General features: G+C 36.8%; 2 protein-coding genes and 1 pseudogene across 3 annotated transcripts; all 3 read left to right on the forward strand.

Annotated features, from left to right (window-relative positions):
- Positions 1-3,096: 3,096 nt before the first annotated feature.
- On the forward strand, positions 3,097-9,738 carry LOC141848463 (uncharacterized). 2 transcript variants are annotated; one of them, XM_074736496.1, is made up of 9 exons: positions 3,097-3,696; positions 5,740-5,834; positions 6,403-6,471; positions 6,825-6,940; positions 7,043-7,097; positions 8,208-8,328; positions 8,492-8,539; positions 9,214-9,308; positions 9,401-9,738. In XM_074736496.1, the coding sequence occupies exons 1-9, from the start codon at positions 3,612-3,614 to the stop codon at positions 9,500-9,502; spliced, it is 786 nt and encodes a 261-aa protein (XP_074592597.1). In that variant the 5' UTR covers positions 3,097-3,611; the 3' UTR covers positions 9,503-9,738. The 2 variants fall into 2 exon arrangements, with proteins under 2 accessions (XP_074592597.1, XP_074592596.1); XM_074736495.1 differs by having other exon boundaries at positions 3,098-3,696; positions 5,728-5,834.
- Positions 9,739-11,125: 1,387 nt separating this feature from the next.
- On the forward strand, positions 11,126-17,179 carry LOC141848739 (GATA transcription factor 26-like). Its single transcript, XM_074736792.1, has 8 exons — positions 11,126-11,521; positions 13,393-13,755; positions 15,062-15,485; positions 15,599-15,671; positions 15,766-15,869; positions 15,949-16,093; positions 16,196-16,313; positions 16,563-17,179. The coding sequence occupies exons 1-8, from the start codon at positions 11,482-11,484 to the stop codon at positions 16,928-16,930; spliced, it is 1,635 nt and encodes a 544-aa protein (XP_074592893.1). The 5' UTR covers positions 11,126-11,481; the 3' UTR covers positions 16,931-17,179.
- Positions 17,180-18,111: 932 nt separating this feature from the next.
- Positions 18,112-19,814, forward strand: LOC141811608 (uncharacterized; annotated as a pseudogene).
- The last annotated feature ends 2,520 nt before the right edge of the window (positions 19,815-22,334 follow it).

Below are 22,334 nucleotides of genomic sequence, written 5' to 3' on the forward strand. Positions count from 1 at the left end.
GTGTGAACTCAGGCGTGGAGTTAGAATGTGAGAACAAGCTAATCAACTTTAGAGTCAAACCTTATCTCATGTGTTATCTCTATTCTGACCAATTCTTGACTTTCTTAACCAGGTATACTAAGCCACAATAGGAAGCGGAAGCATGCGGGAAACGTCGGAGGAAGCGGCAGCATCTCTTCGCCATACGAGATTGCGCTTGGCGTTTGTCGCCGGAGCAGAGGGACGCTGCTTGCCATGGAGGAAGCGGCAAGGTCTGCGGCGACGGCTTCCGATAAATTCTCGTATTGCGACGGAGAACAGACGAGTACGGATACAGAACCTTTACGAATTTATTTGTAATAATAAAAAAAAGGCGGGATATTTGATGAATAGGCTGGACAATTTAACTTTACTTACAATCAAATAATTAGTTTTTAAACTGGACAATAATTTTCAGCCACTCAAAAATTCTAAATCCATTTAAAAAAGCAATAATGAGTATTATTATATTGACGTTTTAAAAAGTTTCAAATTTAATAATTATCAGAAATATATAAAATATATATTTCAATCCTTCCAATTTAAGAAAAACTCAAAACTTAATAAATGGATCAGTAAAATGAAATTCAAGGAGTTAAATATATTTTTAATAAGTCCAAAAAAAAAATCAAATGCCATAGATAAATAATACAAGACTCCACCCGAACCAATGAAATTCTAAATACATAAATACTCTGCAAGAGCTCTTCCCAAAATTGGATATGATTCACTATAAATTTAACAAATCATTATATCCTTGGCTAAAGTTTTATTGAAGAAGCATATCAATACTCTAAGACCTTTATATATCATTTTCATCTCATAATTAAAATTGTTTCTGAATTTTCAAATTAAGAAATTGTATTTGTTTCTTTTTTTTTCTGAAGAAAATATTTGAAGAACAGAGGAGCATCTCCATCAGGCCAACTAAGAAAGCATTAAAGGCACTGTCGTCTCCACAGACAACACCAGTTCTGTGGAGCCTGCCGAAGCCTTTCGGTTTGCTTCCTGTTGCCGCAACGCCAGTGTAGGCATCGAATGTAAATGCAGTATTAGAATTAGAAAGAGGCCTCGTGTGGTCCGTGCTGCATATCCACTATTAATCAATTCTTTTCCAAAAGTAGCAAGTGCAAAAAAAAAAATCTTATATTTTTTTAAAAAATAATACTAATTATTGAGGATTAGCATTATAGTTCGCCGAGGAACAACTAAATGAAAAAAAATGAAAGAAAAAAATATATATATATAATTATTTATATATATATATATATATTCTAGATATGTGAATTCTTAGAAAGATAGGGCCGTTGCTTGAAATCTCATACAAGTCTGTGAGACAGAATGGAATCCAACTGATTAAACTGTCACCTCCACTGCTCCCACAAACTTCCTTTTCCGAGGCAACTGGGGTTTCGGACCTTAAGATGCGTGGGGGCCCACCCATCTCTTCCTCATCTCATTAATTTAAGCCTACTTTAATTTTCAAGATCAAAAAAATGGGAGGACGTCTCGGCCTATCAGTCCCTTATAAAATTACTTAACTACCCTAAAGTTTATTGTTTAATCGGTTTTTATTTTTTTCTCAAATCTATTTCAAATTTGAATCCAGAAATTGAACTGTTCAATAATATCTATATATGATATCACATTATAAGTTTAATCTATTTAATAATATTCATATTGTAACCGTTATAATTTTATAACTACTATAATATAGACTAACATATTCACTTAATATTTATATTATATAATTATGAAAATCATAGTTGCAACATAGATTTATTATGCTCACACAATTAGTCACAATTAGTCGATCGATTCAGAATTTAAATTTGAAATCGATCTACTAAAAAAATCAAAACTAATAATGCATTTGGAGGTAATTATGTAAATTTACAAGTGAGATGAATAGAATATCTTTTTAATAAAAAAATAAAATTTGGGTATCTTTTTTATTTATTTTATAATAATTTTGATGTACAGATCCTTACAAACTCAATTAATCATAGTAGTGAAAACGATAAAAATAACTCCTCATCCCCTTTTATGATTGGGACGCCCTTTACTTTTTTTATCCAATTTTCAAAATGCTAACAATATTTAATTATTATTTTTAAAAGATTAACCTTAATTTAAAACTCCAATCTTGGAGCTATCAGCCACTAACAACACTCACCCCATTAATTAACGAAGCTACTGGCTCGCTGGCACCGCCCGATTTGCCACCAGATCTGATTTCTTTTTATCTAATGGGAAAAAATTATAAAGGCGCCACCTAATTGTCAGAATTATCTTTCATTAAAAAATAGCATTTCATTATATTTTTTTTTTATAAAAATATTCTTATTTTAATGTTTTTTACAGCAAGTTCGACACGTTAATAAATTAATTTAATTTGGTAATAATATTACATATGGAGCTTTTTATATTAAAAATTATCTATCAAATTATTTAAATTTATCAAAATTACTTTAGTTTAATTAAAATCATTTCAAAATTGTTGTAATAGCTATTATAATAATTTTAACTAAATTTAATCGAAAAAAAAATAGTATGTCTTTTAAAATTTTTCCCTTATTTAATAACTGAAAGTTCATTTCGGTCTCGTAATTTTTATTTTCTCTCAATCTAATCCCTGAGACCATAATTATTAATTAACACACTTTTGGGCGACACGTGGGAAAAGTTGACGCAAAAGGACACCTAAAAGCGGAACAGATCAAGTTCAATGTGCCCGACGCTGGGTCCCTCAGGCATCGACGTCGTCGGCAATAAGGGTCGGTAAAAAGAATTAACTAAAATTTAAAATTCTTTTTTAAAAAACTCACATTATTATTACTGCTGATTAATTATTGTTTAGAAGGGAATTAACGCAAAATTAAATGAGATTTAGAGGCAAGCTGCCAAATTAATTGACTGTTGTCGATCTCGCCGTGGACGCAGTCGCAGTATTTGAATTGAAAGAGTCGAATTAAGTTAATTAATTAAATTATGCGAGGCTGGAGCGAGGATATTTGGCAACAAAGTTGAGAGAGAAAGGAGAATAAGAAAGCTGTATCTCGAGAGAGCGAAAGCGGCCGCGGAGAAGACGACGGCGAGAGAGAGAGAGAGAGAGAGAGAGAAAGGAGATAGCGAGGTGGAGGCCGGAGAAGGGGCGAAGGGAAGGAGAGGTGCGGATTTCCACAACTTCGCGCTTGGATTGTATCTCCTTCGATTATCTCACGAGCCTCTGCGGTGCGCCTTCCATTTGGATTTCTCTTCGTCGGCAGCCGTTCTGTTCCCGCTGCGGTCGACAATCAGTCCGCGACTAGTCGTTCCAATTTCCCATTTCTCCAGATCGACTGTGGCTCTTCGTGTTTTTTTTTTTCTTCCTGGCACTAGCGGAAGGATTGTTGTCTTTTTTCGGTTTTGAGCTGGGGAGAGCTCGGTTTGCTGCATTGGTATGGTTTCTGAGAGGGGTTTTGAGTTGATGAATTGGTAAGGTCGTGTATGGGACTTGGTTTGTGAGAAAGGCGGGTTTTGTTTCTTCGGAGGATTTTATGGAGCTGGTGCGGAACATTTGGGTGGGCTGAGGTACCTGAGCGAGAGGGGAGATGGATGAGAGTGGCGGGTCTTTTTTAGAGGTGAGGAGAATATCTCAGGCACCGGATCGAGGGAGCGTTTACCACTCGACACCTGGTATGTGCAGCTCCTATTTATTGCCCCTTTCTTTTCTCGTCTGATGAAATAATGTTTTCTCCCTCGCTTTCAAGTGAATATTAGAGTTCGGTTTCAAGTAGTCTGATACTGTTATCGGTGGCATTAAGTAATTAACTTTCGAAGCATCGTTTATGATGTTTGACTGGTAAAGATGATGTCGATCCAAAAATTTTTACTTCACAATTTAGTATTTTTCTTCGTCCATAATCATTTTTTTACCGAAAAGATTCCATGATAATCTTCAATTTGTCCTCTTTAGATTTTCTACCGAAGTCTGTTAATGATGTTCCAAATTAGTTATTGTATCTGCATATCATGACGAGCTTACTCTGGTGCACGTAATATTAGACCATCCCATGGTAAGTAAGATGATGCTGAAATACTATCAATACTGTTTTTTTAGTGCTTTGAATAGGTGAAGAACACAAGACCACAAAACTGCAGTGAAAGTTGTTGAATACGGATAGATAATAAACTTATTGTATCTGCGATAATGAAAGTGTACTGGTGTTTTAGCTTGACCGACAAGAACTATTTTTCATTGCATCGAAAGCATCTTTTTTCAGTTCACTGTAAAACACTAGGGATAAAAAAAAGTTGTAACCTGCTGGAGTAGGTTTTCTGCATACAGGATGAAGACACCTCAGAGATGTCTAATCTATGACATGTTGAAACAAGCATGGATCCTAAGCTTCAAACTATACCTTAAAATGATCTTCATAAAAGATAACAAGTTTTGAAGCAGAACTTCTTGGAGCAAGATATCTTTCTTATTGGTAATACCTTTTTCCTTTGGTGGTTGGACCTTTAGAAGGAAGATATTTACTGTCTTTCTGTGAACCAAACATGAATAGGCTTGTGATTTGGTTCACGTCTTATTATTGATGAGGTAAGAAATCAGGGGTTAGTTATGACTTCTACCTTTTCTAATTTAAGTTTGCTCCTTAGGTAATTGTAATAGATTTTGTAACACGATTGTGCTTAGGTTTACGAATCTAGTATCTGAACTTTGTTGAAGTTAAAATAAACAAGAATGACCTTTGGTATAACTGTGTGTTCAGTAGGATGGAATGCAATGGCATGAGTATGGTTTATTCCTGCTATGATTTTTTTCCAATGTTTGGAGGGACAACTGGAGATGGAATGACCCATTCCAAGGAATGATTGGTTCCATAGCTTAATAGGTAGAAAACTTCATTCCAACTCTATTAAATATAATATTACTCAACAATTTAACATTTCAAATTAAAATAGAAATAAATAAAACAAGTAAACCAAGCAATCAGTAGACTCAGTATGATCCGTCAAGTGCAAAAAGCGACATGTTTGTACCTAGGCCCAACCCGATGTCACGCCCTACACGAGCTGGGCTTGTTATGACACTAGCCCAATTCGATTCCAAACAAGATTTTATCACTTCGTAATGTTTGATTATTTTTCTTAGGAGATATAACATCTGAGCTCCACGTTTGCTTGTGTAGTATGGTTACTCAAGTCAATTCACACCTATACACACGTCTACCTTGTGCAAAAGTAAGTGAAGAAGATTCTTTATAAACCCCTATATATATCGTCTACTACTAGATGTGCGATTGAACAAAATCTGGAATGATTTTAGTTGAAATCCTTCACAAAACCAACAAAATTTAGGCATTATATGATTACATAACTAGGTAGACAGTTCACCATAGCTGTTCCTTGAATAGACATGTAGAAAAAGATCCTTGAAATTTCACAGTTTTGGATCAACTAGTTGGGTTCACATCTACATTTAAGTCAATTGTGTAATAACCTATAAATCCTTTTCATATGCCTTGTGCTTGTTTTTGTATTCTTTTCTCTTATCTTGTTTCTGCTTCCACACATTGCAATCTTTTCAAGATTCATGCTTATTTTCTCAATCAGCAGAGAGAATTGATCATATACGTGTACCTATTCGAATAATATGCATTATCACAATTCTTTCAAGATGAAGTTTATGTTTCATTTGTAATTATCTGTGATTTGTAGAGATTATCACAGGATCTACCGCCTGGATTGGAAGAGGCTTTTCATGTGTTTGTGCCCAAAGAAGAGAAAATGATGTTCGTTTGTCATTTGACCTAACACCCTCACAGGTGAGATCTTACAAATATTTATTATATTTTTATTGAATTTATGTCAAACTGTTATTTAAAAGAACATCTTGCATGACTATTCCCTTGTTAAATAAACTGATCATGCCTGATTGATATCACCTGCAACATTCTTTCTTTCTTTTTTCTTTTGAAAACAAGATGAGTAAGCAATAGTTTGCTCAGGATTAATTAAACTGAATAGAAGCTTACAGAGATGTGGAAACTAGCCACATTGTGAACAAAACCAGGATCATCTCGAACATCTTGCATGACTATTCCCTTCTTTGAAATAAACTCATCAAGTTCAGTTGAGTGATATGGACTGGTTTGACTATTTATTGTTGAAGTCTCTGATATCACTTGAGACTGTGCTATGCTAATGAGGCGCAAGGCTCTGATACTGTGAAACTAGTTTTTGTAGAATGATTTTCCTCTCATAGAACAAATTAATTAAGAAACAAAATATTTGAGAATATCTATTTTCACAATCAATATCATACATTTTCTTTTTACTGTTAGTCATTGAAAACGTGAGAAGAAAATATTTCATGATTTCATATGTTTGCAGGAGGAATGTTTGCACAGATTACAAAACCGGATTGACATTACCTATGATGGATCCAAACAAGAACACCAGGTAGTAGTCTTATAGCAGCTCTTCTCTTCTGGTTTCTAATATTATAGCTTTGATAAATGTTTTTCATGCAATGCCTATTAATCTATTAATTATTATAATTTCATCTTGCTGGAATTTTTCTGAAGGAATCCTTATGGTTCACTCTGTATCTATACTTTTTGTTTGGTATAATTTTATGATACAGTATGTATCAGAAGAACAAGTCAAGATATAATAGTAAACATTAAACTTAAGAGGGTTAATAAAAACATTTGGTAGTCTGATCCTTGCTTCTATCTTGTAGTTCGACCAAGACACCTTTGATTTTGAAGCATTTGTTCATGATCTTATTTTGGTCACTAAATTTTGCCTAGGAAGCCTTGAGGGCCCTCTGGTACGCTGCTTATCCTGAAGTTGAACTTCGTGATATAATATCCGAACAGTGGAAGGAAATGGGATGGCAAGGAAAGGATCCTTCTACAGATTTTAGGTATTGGTGGTTCTTTAAACTTTTCAGTGGAATCTTTGTTGAGATATTTTACCTTCCAATTGTAGGCATAAACCAGTAATTGCCCTTTCTGTTGTGTTGCAGGGGTGGTGGTTTCATATCCTTGGAAAACCTGTTTTTCTTTGCCAGGAATTATCCTGTAAGTTGTTTTTACTCTTGTCTTTCTGAATTAGTTGACTTTTATTGCATAAAGAATATTCATTATTATTGGTCCATGATAAGGTAAATTATATTTTTGATTTCTCGCTGTGTATTGTATATTAACATTGATATGATTGAAATTTCTCTTGTAGACTTTATTTCACTTCCTGATCATCTCTTTACATAGATATAACACCCTTATATCAATCATCATGCCAAATGTGGGATTTATCTGAAACTATATGCAAACTAGCCTCCCACTTCTGTCCTTTTTGTCTTCATGAAAGCCAGTCACCGGAAGGATTTACTTTTTTCTGTTCATGGCAGAATTACCTTTTTCACCTGTCCTGATGGCACATTGTCCCTAAGAAATGGATACCCAATTTCGAACAAAATGGTTAGCTAAATTGCTTAGGAGAAGATCTTCACTTGGATAGTTACATGGGTCCAAAACCAAATGCTACTTAAAATGATGCTGCACAAGAAGGCTATTGATCTTTGGTATTCAATTTTTTGAAATACGAGGGAAGATGATATTTCATTCATCTTGTGCAATCAAGCAATTCTGGTTGTATTAAAAGGCAGTGAAAGAGAAGTATTTAACTTGAAGCACCCCCTGTTATTATGTGATTGGATGAAACTATAATGCAAGAGCCACAAGGAAGAAAACATTGCCTAATTCTTGCTGGCCAAATTGGAATAGTTCGTAAACCAAGTTTCTTTTAAAGTGCTCAACCAATACTGTCTCTAGTCGATCACCAAAATTTTGATAACTCTTCAAAATTGTTCTCAACCTTGTCATTTTCTATGTGCGTAGAAGGTTTTTATACACATTTTGCTCATAAATGGTCTAACTCTATAAATTCACCTATCTTGTGTGGCAAGGTTGATAAGAACTTATTTATCTATAAATTCATCAACCAAAACGGGGAGGCAGATCCCTTAGAATCTCAATCTTATAAATCATATGGAAAAATGGGATTAAAGCTTGACCGTACCAAGTTATTTTACATTGGTGATAATTGATTATGATTATCCTTAGCCATCGTTGTCAACCCTACTGTTTAAACCTGCTAGCTGTAATATGAAGTCCTTTAAATCTCTGCAGAAATCATTCAACGATCTTCTTAGAAAGCAGGAAGGTAACAGAGCGATTTGGGAATACCCCTTTGCGGTTGCTGGTGTAAATATAACATTCATGCTTATACAGATGCTTGATCTTCAAGTTGGTTTGTTCTTTATCTAAAACTCTGTTATACTGTTTTTTTAGGAACCATTTAGTTTAATATAAATGTTTGTAAGGTATTAAAACCAATAAAATTTCCTGCATCTTGACTGTTTTCAACATATCACAAAGGTGTATCGCTTATAAGTTACAGTGATATCCTGCAGTGAAACCAAGGTCACTTGCTGGAGTTGTTTTTCTGAAGCTACTTTCTGGTAAGTTTTTAAACAAATAGTCTTGCTTATTTGCTTTGTCCATATCCAGTTACTCAAATTAGTTGCTTCTGACTCGTTAGTAAGCCACTTTAATTTCATACAGCGGTGAATTGCTAGTCAGCATAGGAAGTTACATAGGCATCTATATCCATGTTGGTGCTGCAGTCTAAATGTCTAACGAGCACGAGACTGACTAAAATGCTAACTACCTATAGTTTTACATCTTTTAGTTTTGGTCAATGCTCATCAGGGAGCTTGCTTAAGATTATTTGTTAGAACCATTTGTAGTTGTGCCCAAATGATCAGGACTAACACAGCTTGATGATGATGTTTGATAATGTTCATGTTCTTGGGAAAAGAAAATTCTGGAAGCAGTTGATCCATTGGCTATGATTTATTATCTAGGTTGCTAGTTTTATGATGGTTTGTAACTTTGTATGAATATTGTAGTTTAATTTAGGTTAAGCCTTAGCTTCATGATGCACGAATCCGGGTGGATTTCATAGTGTAGGGACATAGGCTGTGTACTGGCTTCATGCTTAACAAGTACGGTGCATCGTCAAATTTTAGTTTTAGATCAATGAAAATAGTGGCGTGCCAATATTGGAATTCAATTTCAAGAGTCTATTTAGAGCCTTTGGAAATATCTACTTGAAAACAATTGTGCATCGCAGAGAATGACCGGGCCTTTGATATACTATACTGCATAGCTTTCAAATTGATGGATCAGCAATGGCTCGCCATGCGGGCCTCCTACATGGATTTCAATGTATGTTATGTGCTGTTCGCTATCATTTTCATTCGATCCTATCTATGGATTTGTATTCATTTGAGGCTAAATTTTTTTCCCGGCTTTCCCAGATGGTCATGAAATCAACACGTCGTCAGCTGGAGCATGAGCTGCTACTAGAAGATGTCTGCCGAGTCGAGGATTTACCTTCCTACAGCCTTCTTACTCGATAACTAGCACCCTCTCTCTCAGTTAACATTTCTAGTCCCGGAAGCCACAAAACACATTGATTCAGCTGTTTCCTTTGTGATTGCTCGTGCTCAAATTTGTGTTATGTTAATGCCTGTTTTTATTATTTTTTCTCAGTGTTATTCATTTTGAGATAGTAAGTTGTCTTTCGTGTCCATGTTTTTCTGGAATCGTTTTCTCCCAATAATTAGTTATTCTCCAGTAGACAGGCCAATATTAAGTCCTTCAAATAATCTCATTGTTGCTGGGCAAGATGCTAGGGAAGTTTGGATGCATGATAATGCCCTAATCTCGATATCGATTGTGCAAAGAGATGACCACTGTGTCTTCGATGCTTCCTTGATCGCTATGTTAGTCGTCAAACTCCTAACCACTACTACCCATTGCTATTCTTCTCCGATTCGTCTGTCTCTCTTTGATGCTTTTTGATAATTCTCCTCTTGTGCCGGATTGTAGACCTTGATAGAATTGACATGGATTTAGAATAGCCCTGATGGTGGTTGGTTAAAATTTTATTTATAATGGAAATTATAAATAAGAATTACACTAGTTGATTCATGTCTAATTATATTTGATAGCTCATAAAACTAATAAGAATGACTTAATCCACATGTTTGTTTTCCCCCCTTTCATTGCTTAATTATTAAATAAATTAGGTAGGTGTGTTTGCTTGTTAGGATGTGAGGGAAAAAGAAAGTTAGGTTTGCTAGTTAGTTTCACCATAAAGGATATGAACATTATTATTGTAATAAATTAAAATAATGACAATAATTGATTTTCAACTCTATTAATGTCACACTTCCATATCATTAGTTTTTATATATAGAAAAACCATCTCTATTTATTATTTTTAAATAATATTCAATAAAAATGCTAATTTTGATGTTTAAAAGTTCTTAAATTTCTTGATAACATGGATGACCACCCAGTCTTTACATAGATATATAAATAGCTGAGAGATGCTTGGGTCGAGTTCTCATTATGGGGAAGTCTTCTTTCATAAGTTAGGGACGAAATGAATATAATATAAGAATTGTTAGCTACGTGGAGTTAATTTGATCCCTGGGGTAATGGTGCCGCGGTAGGACATTCAATTGTCTCCCAGGCACTTGTGGTTTGATCCCCAACTATTTCCTCCAAATGGGGAACGCAACTAAAGGATGTTGGACGTCTAGGTTGGCCGCTGCGTGCACTTCCTGATTTACCCTGGTGGCCGGTAGAAAATTTTCATGGGACCGAACCGATCACCCCAGGGTTAGCTGGGATTATCATTTTTTTTAATAAATAATCCTTAAATAATCACAATAAAACAAGTAATGAGTCAATGACCCAGGAACATAAACTATGAGATAATATCTAGATTTATCCATCTATTTATCATTGTGGAAAGTCATATTGATTAAAGAACTAAAAAGAAATAGAGAGATGAAGTATTGAAGAAAAAAATTAAAAAAAGGGAAAAGGCATAAAAAGTTTTAAAAATTATTTAAAAAAGAAAAGAAAAGAAGGCCTTTTGTTTCCAATTCATCTCCTCTCCTTTTGCTTTCCTCTTTACCATTTAACTTGATTGCCAATGGACTCGTCTCCATTGGATTGTACAGATTCCAACCTAGAAACGCACTTCACCCTGTAAATTTCCGTCTCCCACAGTTCTACCTCCTTCGTCGTCCTCTCACTTCTTCTCTGTGTTGTCTTACTCCCTCTCTTAGATTTTTTGGGACTGGATAGAAGGAACGGTGGGCTACATGTTATTAAAAGGGGGTGCTGTTTGGTGTGGCTGTGTTTTGAGTTTTTAAGGACTAAGTGGTATTGGATTGCTGCTGCCGGGGGATAACATGGAACTCTTCTAATTTTAGGACAAATTCTCACATAAAAAATTTTTTTTTGTTTTTCTGTTACTTTTCGTATGATTTTGTGCTGATTTATATTGGGATTAAAAGGGGAAAAGGAAGGAGTTCTACAAATGAAAAAGCAAGGACCTTGCCGCCATTGTGGAGTTACAAGTGAGCTCTTATCCTTGTTTTGGAGATGTCTGGATCTTTGTCTTGCTAATCTGATTCGTCTGTAGCTCCTGTTCTGTTTCATTTTTATGGTGCGAACTGGTTTAGAATAATTTGCTCAAGAACAGTTTTCTGATTATGTTTCAGATTTTTATCGTGATTAAGGCACGATGAAATATTGGCTGTTTGGTTTTCATTTTTCTACACTTGGCCTGTTCTTTGGTTAATTATTTGTGGGAAAAGGTTGAATTTATTATATACAGTCTTGCCTCTATAATTGCTGTAAAATAACCTGTGAAGGTTTGTTGTCGCTCCAGAATACTCATTACAAGCATCTCAAGATCTCTGTTAACAATTGCCCTCAGGATAAAGGACTACAATACAGGAGTGTTTTTCTGTGAGAATCATTTTTTGGAGAAATTTGTGATTAATACTGGATTTTTAATTGATAAATGGTTTATGTTTCTTACCCCTCTATCGGTAGTCCACTATCAGGAAGGCATAACACTTGTTTGGAGTAGTTTACCTGCATCTTGATTGGGAGTTTGGAACTACCAGAGAACTTTTTATATTTGATAAGGCCATATACTTTACCATTGGCAACATTCTTGCTACTTGCTCCAAATGAAGTAAATAATGACCGACTAGTTGTGGCAGATTCATTAGATTGATTTAAGTTTGGCCCATTCAACTAGGTTCTTGCTGATAGGCATTTAAAATATAGTTAGCTCATAATGCAACATGAGTTACATGATTAACATCTCCATTAATGTCATCAACCATCAACAAATTCATCTTAGTTCTAATATTTTCCATTAATACTAACTTCAATTTATGCAGTAATGAGGGGAAAGATTCATATGCTGACCTTGTGTGAGAGTAGGTGGCTTTGTAGCTTTGTGTTATATTACATATTCACTAGTAGAATATGTAATGCGTATCCTTTGCAGTATCTCTTTCAATACCTTTTTTCTTGGTAAATAATTCATTCAGATAGGCAATATTTACTAATTGTTATCTTGCCATTCATTATATCTGGTGCTGGACAAAACTATTGTCCTTGTTTGTAAACAAATTTAGTATGATATTATGAATTGTCTTATTTCAATTTGAAAATGCATTTCATTATTTGGTTCTCCCTATATGATTTTTCTTTTTGCATAGTGAGCATCTGCTATTAGGGTGCTTTATGCATTTCATTATTTGGTTGTCCCTATATGGTTTTTCTTTTTGCGTAATGAACATCTGCTATTAGGGTGCTCTATGCAGTTCATTATTTGGTTCTCCCTATATGTTTTTTTATTTTTGCATAGTGAACATCTGCTATTAAGGCGCTCAATTTGAAGACTCAAACGATCATCTGTTATCAATACATGGCATCACCCATGTGGCTGTTTGTTTAACTTTGCCATTCAATGATTCTTCTTGTCTGATGATCACATTGTACCACTTTTATTCACAAATATAATGAAATTATGGAAGTTATTTCATTGATTATAAAAATTATTCAAAAATAGACAACAGAAATTGGCATTTGGATTTCAATGATATGATAAAGATCACGCTCATACTAGAAGTTAAGAATAAGTTGTGTGGGATGTATACCTAAGTACTTGCTACTTTCTAGTGATTTTTGGAGGCTAAGTAGTTCTCAAGGTCCTACTTCAGTTTCTCTTGTTTTCATGGTAAGCTGAATAGTTAACATGGTTTAGCGAGTCGATCATCTTTTTTTATGCAAGCTTTCCAATTTGGTCAGTCCTTATTTTAACTGTTGCTAATTTGAAAGGCTAGAATGCTCACTTGTTGGTGTCACTGCGATCTCGATAAATGCAAGCTAAACGTGTGTTTCTAAGAAAGAAGCTTACTTTTAATAGGTACCCCTCTATGGCGAAATGGACCACCTGAAAAGCCAGTTCTATGCAATGCATGTGGTTCCCGGTGGAGAACTAAGGGTTCGCTGACAAACTATACACCACTGCATGCTCGTGAGCCTTTCAATTCAGTTGAGTTAAATGTTCCAAAAATCAAAATATCCTTCAAGCCCAAAGAACAGAAGTTGCAAAAGAGAAATCATCAAAATGATATGTTGGAAAGTGAATTTGAAATGCAGTATTGTGACCAGAACTTTTGCAAGGTTGCTAAGGGAGATAAAAGCAATCAATGCAGTTCTGAATCTGAAATATCTGGTTCAGAAAGTTGTGTTCATTTTGACACCATCGAAGCAAGTGATATAACAGGTTATCATCTGGTCATTTTGATCCTCTGACTACCAAATGTAGGAAAACCTCAGTTGTTAGCAACTGAATTACATTTTCAATTTCTCTCTCACTTATTTCATTTCTCAGGAGGACATGTATAGCTGATAGATACTATGCTACGAATGATCTCACTGTACTGACCTTGAGATATTCTATTTTATAAAACTGAGAAGTCTTATAACAAATTTCTCCTTTTGTCTAGTAATCTAATCTGGAAGCAATCCTAAAATGTTGCTCACTACACCTTAAGGTAGATGATCTTAAGATCGTAAGTGGATTTGGCTAAGATGGTCACTATTTGTATGCTATAATTTTCTTGTAAAATTGACATACATGCTAACAGTTAAACTGTCTTTCTGTGTGCATCTGTGTCATATTTGGTCTGTTAATTGCATCTTTATGAATGTGTTACTAGCATTTTTCCAATAATCATCTGGATATCTTTCTTGCATTTGTCAATGAGTTTTATGGTAAAGTATAAAATCAATCGTTCTCACTAGTTTGTGCAATAACAAGATAACTTTCTTTTTCTTGGTAATAAAATATAAATTCTTTTGGTTTCTTAGCAAGAAGCACCATGTGAAATTAAATAGTGGCATAAAAGAGATTGTTGAATTCATGAGAGCAAGCTATGTATTCTTAGTAGTATTACCAATGGACAGGCTGATATCTTCTTGGCTATACATCTTTCCCTTGTTCATATGGTTAATCATGTTTTGCTCCATTACATTCTCATGCCATGCACACCTGTGTGGGGACAACTAAGGTGGTTATCTGTAAGTCTTATTGGATGCTGGTTTTTGTTACTGGAAGAGAGACATCAGAGTTAGTCTAACTAGTATTAGGCAAACAGTGCCAGTTTGAAACTTTTGGATGTAATTTTGTGGGTCTTATTAACATTGCCCAATCATAATTAACTTACCGAATCTCTTGTAATAGTTAAGACTCTCAGTCTGAAAGCTAAAGAATATTAGGACTTCTGGCCTTGATACTATTTTTATAGAGGAATGAATGATAGAACCCTTAAGAGTAAATTTATATATGGCTCAAGTTTCGTTGGATGGAGGAACCATATAAAGTCCAGGGCTATCAGAGTTGAGTATGTCATGATCTCTGAGCTTAACATTAATAGTACTTTTATTTATTTTATTAGTTTCAGCTGTTCATGTTCTTCCTATTAATCTATGATGGATAGTATTTGGACACTGAAATGTGAGTCTTACATGGGAATGCTTTGAAATTCGAACTAGACAATCAATGACATACTGTTTCATTTTTTCTGCAGGATCACTGCAGTCTAATGCATGGGATTCACTAGAGCCATCAAAGAAAAAGATATTTATCTCCTGCCGAAAGCCTTCTCCTGTTGAAAAGCTCACAAAGGACCTGCATTCCATATTGTATGAAGAGCAGGCTTCTAATCTGTCCAGAATGTCAGAAGACGATCTGCTTTATGAAAGTGAAAATCCATTTGGGTGTTCAGAGATTGGGTATGGAGGCGTACTCATCAAGCATCCAAGTCCAAAATTTGTAGAAGAGGAATCAGAAGCAAGCTCATTTACTATAGACAAATCATACATTACTAATAATGGTTATTCAGGTTCAGTACCCTTGTACATAAACACTGAACGAAAAGGAATAACTTCTATGAATTCTTGTATCGGCACGATAAAACCAACAGCTCAAATGCATTATGAGAATGCCAAAAGGTAATTTCACGCGTCCCAAGAGTATGTATTCATGTCCTAGTGATGCTCACTAGAATTTTAATGGTTGCAAAGTTATATTGAATGATTCGACCTCCACACTTTGTCATTAGCAGTGAGAAAATTTCGGACGAGAAGTTAAAGATACTGCAAGACAGAAGCTCTGTATTGGGTTCTGCAGATTTAGTTGTGAGTAGTGCTTTCATGTTCTTTTGTTGGCTAAACAGTGTTTACTAACATAGTTTACGAGAAGTTGTTTGATTTGACAAGTTTACTTTGGTAGTCTTTCATCAACTTTGAGGGTTTCATGAAATGCTTTACATACGAGGAACAGCAATCATTGATGAAATATCTACCAGCTGTAGACACTGCCGAACCTCCTGAAAGGTTTGTTGCATTTTTATAGCTCATTCTTCTAGTAAGGTAACAGTTGCTCTCTAATTCTCTTACGTTCATGATTTACCAGCCTAAAAAGCATGTTTACCTGTCCTCAATTCTTGGATACATTATCTTGCCTCCAGCGACTGCTTCGCGAAGGAGTTTATGACCTCTCTTTATCAGGAGTGAGTGTCGAAGAATGCAGGGTATCGAAGAGTCTTGTATTACTCGAGGTAAAACAGTGGTTATCCAAAGCAGTAGTTTTGGACTTTTGGAGTACAAAGTCGCCGAAAATATTTAGTTTGTCTTGAAAAGGATCACCTCATTTGTTGTAGGATGCATCTGCAAAGGTGGTCAGAGGAAATGGAAATCCAAACAGGCAAACTATACCTGATTTTTCCAATTTCACATCCCTGAAAAGAGATAATGAGAAGCAAAACCAACACAATCTAGGTTTGACTTTAATCTTATGTCTCAAATTATAGTATAGATGAGAATCCTTTCTGACACTCGCATAGGAATTTTTTTTACTTCATGAACCTCATAATTATGGGTGTTGGGATTTCAGAATTTGTAAATTTGTTCTCTTAAGCGCAACTCGCCTTCCAACACACCATAACTCTTAGAGAGGTTTTCCACATTCAAATCTGAATCAGTTTCATGAATGAAGCCATGAATTTGTTGTTTTGCTGTGAATTGCAGATCACAAAACCTTTCTCAGAAGCCCCAAGAGATTGTGCAAGTCTATGGTCATGGATCCTCCTTCTAAATGCTCATCATGCCAGCCAGAATCAACCCCAATTTTCAAAGGAACTGCAAGCATAAATGATCTTACCGACCACGACGGGACTTGCCTTACCTCAAGAACAACTTTGCCTTCTCTTTCGGAAAGGAGATCCATGCTCACCCCAACTCAATCCATTGCTAATTACTCTGAGGGTGACTTGCTTCTGGATTTGCCTTCCAATGCAGACTATGCCGAAGCTGAACTGTTGTACCATCCAAGGAGAGGGCAAAGGAACCACAATGCTTCAACAACAGAGAGTGGACAGGAAGCCAGTAACAAGTAAGAGAGGATCAAGTATAGAACACTATAGCACTAATTCCCCTTTGGCGTTAACTAATCTTTCTCTTAAAGTCGTATATTTTTCCTTATAATTTTTCAGTACCCTTAGAGAATCCAATATCTGAGAATTACTTTTGATCTGGATTGGGGGTAGTTTCCTTTCTTGTATAGCCCTGATACATAGTTGTGGAGTGCTCATCACCTTGCAATGTGCATCAAGATTGATGCTATGTGATGTAACAAAGTGAACTATGTTAACCATTTGTAGCTTCATCCTTTCCATTCATCTCCTATTATTGTCTGAGTTTCCATATGCAATTTCTCGCAAGCAATTTGACGGCTTATAGAATACCCAAAATGTTTCGAGAAATTTATCTCGGAAGAATTGGACTATATCTAGGGGTGTAATCAAATCGAGCCGAGCCAAACAGTAAGAGGCTTGAGCTCGAGCTTGGTTCATTTTTCTTAAGCTCGAGTTCGGCTCGAGTTCGATTCGAGCTTTAATTCTTAAGCTCGAGCTTGGCTCGTAATGAAATTAAATAGTTCGCGAACAGCTCGAGCTTGATTCGAAAAAGGTTCGTTTAAAGTTAAACGAGTTTAGTTCGAGCTCAGTTCGAAAATAACTAATTTAAAAGTTAAATGAGTTTAGTTCGAGCTTGGCTCGTTAATATATAATATTTATAATTCATGTAATATATATATATTCGTGAGTCTCTTAACAAACACGTTTGTGAGCCTTTAAACGAACATGTTCACGAGCTCACGAACCAATTACTGTTAAACTCGAGCTTGACTCGATAATATTTTCGAGCTCAAAATCATGCTTGAGCTCGGCTCGTTAACTTAATCGAACGAATTCAAATGAATTTTTTTTCGAATCGAGACTTGAATAGCTCATGAGCAATTTGGCTCGTTTACACCCCTAATTATATCGTCCAACTAGTATACTTTTGATTCGTTCATCGGATAAATTCAAAAGCATAAAGGATTCTTTATTAGTAGTCAATGTTTTAATTTTTTTATGGAATAGATTAAAAAGAACAAAGTCATAAGACTTATTGCATTTAGTAGATGTATGAATTTTATTTCCTTTTTCTTTTTCCAATTTAGGTGACGGTATAAATAATGAGAAAAGGAAGGGCTCAACTGTAAATATGGAATCGTCAATGCTGTGCTGTGGTTGTTGTTGTTGTCTTCCGCAATCACCGTTGAGCCCAAACAGCTCCACCCAAGGCCGAGGCCGAGGGCCGAGTCAGCCCCACCGCCCCCGCAGCCCCGGTCAGCGCACCGCCCGTGCCCCGGTGGAGGCGGCCCACCTCCCCACCCGCCCCCTCCCAGTCTCAGCCGCCCCCAGTTAATCAAATCACCGAGGATCGATCATCTCCGCTTTCTCTCATCGGAAGCGGTACGCCCACTCCGCTTGCGTGCGGGCCGCATCCTAAGCCGCCCATCCCCGGGCGGTGCCCCGACTCACTACCAAACAAAGCCAGACCGTTTCATTATCACGCCCCCTTGCCTTCCCCACCACCACCACCACCGCCTCCTCCTCCTCCTCCTCCTCCTCCTCCTCCTCATCCGTGATGGCAGCCGCTCCCAACTCCTCCCAGAGCCATCCTCCTTCATCCCCCACCGAACCTGGATCCCCCTCCCTTTCCCCCTCCTCCGATAGATCCCCCTCCCCTCCCCACCGCCCGGCTTCCCTCCCTCCTCAGCCTCCCCCCTCCGCACCCTCCGCCTCCCGCCGCCTCGCTGCCCCCATCTGGAACCACGAGGAAACCCTCGCCCTCATCGACGCCTATCGCGACAAGTGGTACGCCCTCCGTCGAGGCAACCTCCGCGCCCCCCACTGGGAGGAGGTCGCCGACGACGTCGCCCGACGCTGCCCCTGCGGCCTCTCCCCGCCCAAGACTGCTGTCCAGTGCCGCCACAAGGTCGAGAAGCTCCGCAAGCGCTACCGCAGCGAGATGCAGAAGTCCCTCCGCCTCGATCCTTCCCTCGCCCCGGTCTCCTCCTGGGTGTACTTCCCCATGATGGACGCCATGGAACACGGAGGCGGAAGCGGTCCCCGCCGCCCCTTCGCCTTTCCTTCTATTGCCGCGCCCCCACCCCCTTCCGACGACGACGAGGAGGAGGAGGAGCTAGACGAAGACAATAACAACGACGACGACGACGACTTCGACGCGCGCCGCGGATCCGGCGTATGGGGCAACAGCCGCGCCGCGCACCTCCAGATGGCCAACGGCCGGGGAGGGATCGGCGAACTCACCTTCTCGATCCCGAAGGCGGTGCGATCTAAGATCTCTAGGGCCGAGGACAGGTCCGCCTCGAATTACATCATGAGCCCTAACCCTACGACCCGATTCTTCAAGGGTTACGGAGGCGGCAGCGGCCGGCAGCCCGCGACGGAGGAGATGCGACGGAGCCTGGAGAAGAAACGAAGGCGGGTGGAAACGGAACAGACCGCCGTCAGCGATATGGTCGCGGCGGTGAGGATGCTGGGCGACGGGTTTCCTGAGGATGGAGCAGAGGAAGCTGGAGATGGCGAGGGAGATGGAGAAGGTGAGAATGGAGATGGAGATGAAGCGCACAGAACTCATCCTCGACTCACAGCGCAGGATTCTGGATGCCTTCCTGAAGGGCTTCTCTGCGAAGAAGCGAGCTAAGGTCTTGCCGGACGACTCATAAGGTCTTTCCCCTTCTTGCTTGCTTTCTGACTGACTCCTTAATTAGATTGAAGGTTACCTTTTTTAGCTTATTCAATAGTGCTTTGCTCTTCCAATATTGCTTTGTTAGTTCGTGGTAATCCAACAATATCTAAATTTTCTGGCTTCGTCGTCCAATCTTGTCTGTTTTCTTTCAAGCTAAATTGGGTGTTTATTTTGTTTTTAGACACAGGTAGAAATTTCTATTCTTAAGGTTGCTTTGTTTCTGTCTCATGTTTTGATTCATTCTTGTACGTTCGCTCAGTGTTTGTTGCTAGTCTCCTGTGCATTTTTCCTTTTTTGGCAGCTTTTAAGAATTCTGCTTTGAACTTGTTCAGTTGTTTGCATTATGCAAAGACTACTCAGATCATTCAATTAGAGTTCAGCTTTTTTCTTTTCTTGTTCCTGTTCTTTCATCCAACACTTGCTCTCATAGCAAGCTTCTCTTGGTCTTTAAGTCAAATTTGATCTTCCGACAAGTGAACAGGTAGAGAGATTGCCTTAGGCCAATCACCATTACTTATGTTGCAGGTCTTGCTCATTGTTTGTTTAAGCTTTGTGCTTGAATATGATCAGAATAGTTTGTGTTTGAAATGGATTTGAGGGTCGAATCGTTCTGCGTTCCTTCGTTTACTCGTATGGATAGTTTACAGTTGAATCCGATTGAGAGATTGTAGAAATGAGCTAGACCTTATGCTATGCCATTTTCATTTCAATTTTCTATGTGAGTTTTGATTTGATTTTAGTGTTCGCTAGCCTCAAATGGCATATTTAGGTGATGGGAAGTTCAGCAGGTTCTTAAACCGACCCCGCCTTTTTTACTTGAGAGCATAGTTTGCAACCTTCGGGGCATAATTGAGTTGGTTACGACGGAGTAAACTTGCAGAAGAGGACAAGAGTTCGAATCTCGACGAAATCGAGCAATACCTTCTTCTGTCGTAACCAACTATAGTTTCTTGATTTACCTCCTCATAAATGGTCGTGGGATCGACTGTGTGGAGCCGCTGGGGTGGCAGATTTCATCTTTTATAAAAGAGAGCATAGTTTGCATAATTGTGATCCAGACCATAGGATCGCATGATCTTACGATCCGAAAGTATCAAATTTCTCCTAGATCGTGTAAAATTATTTTTTACAATGAAATCAAACATGATCTATAAAATCGGAGTAGGATCAGTATGATTGTACGTTACAAATGATTTTATGTATTTTTTATTAGGGATCACTTTGTTGGCCTTTAAGTTGGATCATCTTGTGAACCACGCGAAGGTTGAATGTGATTATTATTATGTTAATAGAAATTTTATAATTTTTTATTTTATAATATAAAAATATAAATATTATTGAATAGTACTTATATTAGAATGATAATTAAATTATTAATTAATTTAAATCTATATAGATAATAATATCATCTATGAGATCGAAATTATTAATATTATTTATATATAAATAAATTTTTTTAATATTTTTTTTATTATTAATCATGTATTATAAAATTTTAAAAATTTTTAATAGGATCTTACAATTTTACTCTCTGATTTGGATCCTAAATTGGGTCATGCAAATTATGCTTGAGAGGACTGTGATGATAGAAACCAGGAATTCAATAGTTTCTCTTATTCCTCCGAGTAAACCGCTTTATTCTCAACAAAGTAAAAGCAGAAGAAACTGCATTCCTAATGCTGTGACAGAAACAGATTGGATCAAATTAAATTGGTTTTAATTTCTAAAAAACTTAAATATGTTGGAAGAATTCATTAATGAATTTAATTGTGATATATGATGTGGCATCTTGATCGAAATATTTTATATATTAAGTCTACTTTTAACGAAGTATTCAACTTGTAAATGAGAAGAAAAGTCAACGATTGAAGTAGAGCATCATATGATATGCATTTTATCTAAGATTTAGTTAAATCGAGAACATAAATTATAATATAAAGAAAGTCACTCGATATCAAACTCTAAAAAGGAAGATAAACGTGGCGTTATTATAACGTCATCCTGGTCCAAATATATATATATATATAAAGTAAAAATATCTTGCTCATCTTTGTGCGCGACACTCGTCTACGAACTGAATGCGCGAGACGCTCGGATTGTTTCCAAATGACGAACTGAATGCGCGAGACGCTCGGATTGTTTCCAAATGCCCCAATCCATTTCATCACGTACTCAATCGTAAATGGTGTAGAAATCAAACATCTACACAATCTCTCGGGTATTTAAAATTCGAGTCCCAATTATAAATGCTTTCGGAGTTATTTTGATGATCAGTAAATAATTTTCGTGAATCCAAACAGATCATCTCCAAAATAACCAATTCTAAAAACTACATACTCGATGATAATTTTAAAAAAAATACTTATCTATTAGATCTTTTTTCAGAGAAGTATTAATTAATAAAAATTCAAACATGATAATTTTTTCTAATAATCAAACACTTTATATAAAGTGTGAAATCGATAATATACTTAATGTATCATAAAATAAAATACATAGTAAAAATTCACTAGTTTCTACCTTTTTTTGTCTACATAATGTCATCTAAAATTCCAATACTGTCCAATTACTCATCATTATCAGTGGTTTTTTTTGCCTATGCCAATCACACTCTGCAAATCCTAGTTCATATTCATACGCGAGAAAATCACTAGTGAATATGATAAAAGAATTAAGATTATAATGTTTGATGAGAGGTAA

This window comes from Curcuma longa, chromosome 17 (genome assembly GCF_044706935.1).
Source record: "Curcuma longa cultivar G26 ecotype Majalengka, Jawa Barat chromosome 17, ITB_CL_G26_1.1, whole genome shotgun sequence".
Classification (NCBI taxonomy): Eukaryota; Viridiplantae; Streptophyta; class Magnoliopsida; order Zingiberales; family Zingiberaceae; genus Curcuma; species Curcuma longa.

Coding starts and splice junctions, on each gene's coding strand:
- LOC141848739 (XM_074736792.1), top strand. CDS start 11,482: ATGAAAAAGCAAGGACCTTGCCGCCATTGTGGAGTTACAA. Junction 15,870..15,948: donor ACTGCCGAACCTCCTGAAAG/GTTTGTTGCATT, acceptor ATGATTTACCAG/CCTAAAAAGCATGTTTACCT. Junction 16,314..16,562: donor GCAAAACCAACACAATCTAG/GTTTGACTTTAA, acceptor TGTGAATTGCAG/ATCACAAAACCTTTCTCAGA.
- LOC141848463 (XM_074736495.1), top strand. CDS start 3,612: ATGGATGAGAGTGGCGGGTCTTTTTTAGAGGTGAGGAGAATATCTCAG. Junction 5,835..6,402: donor TTGACCTAACACCCTCACAG/GTGAGATCTTAC, acceptor ATATGTTTGCAG/GAGGAATGTTTGCACAGATT. Junction 6,941..7,042: donor GATCCTTCTACAGATTTTAG/GTATTGGTGGTT, acceptor GTTGTGTTGCAG/GGGTGGTGGTTTCATATCCT.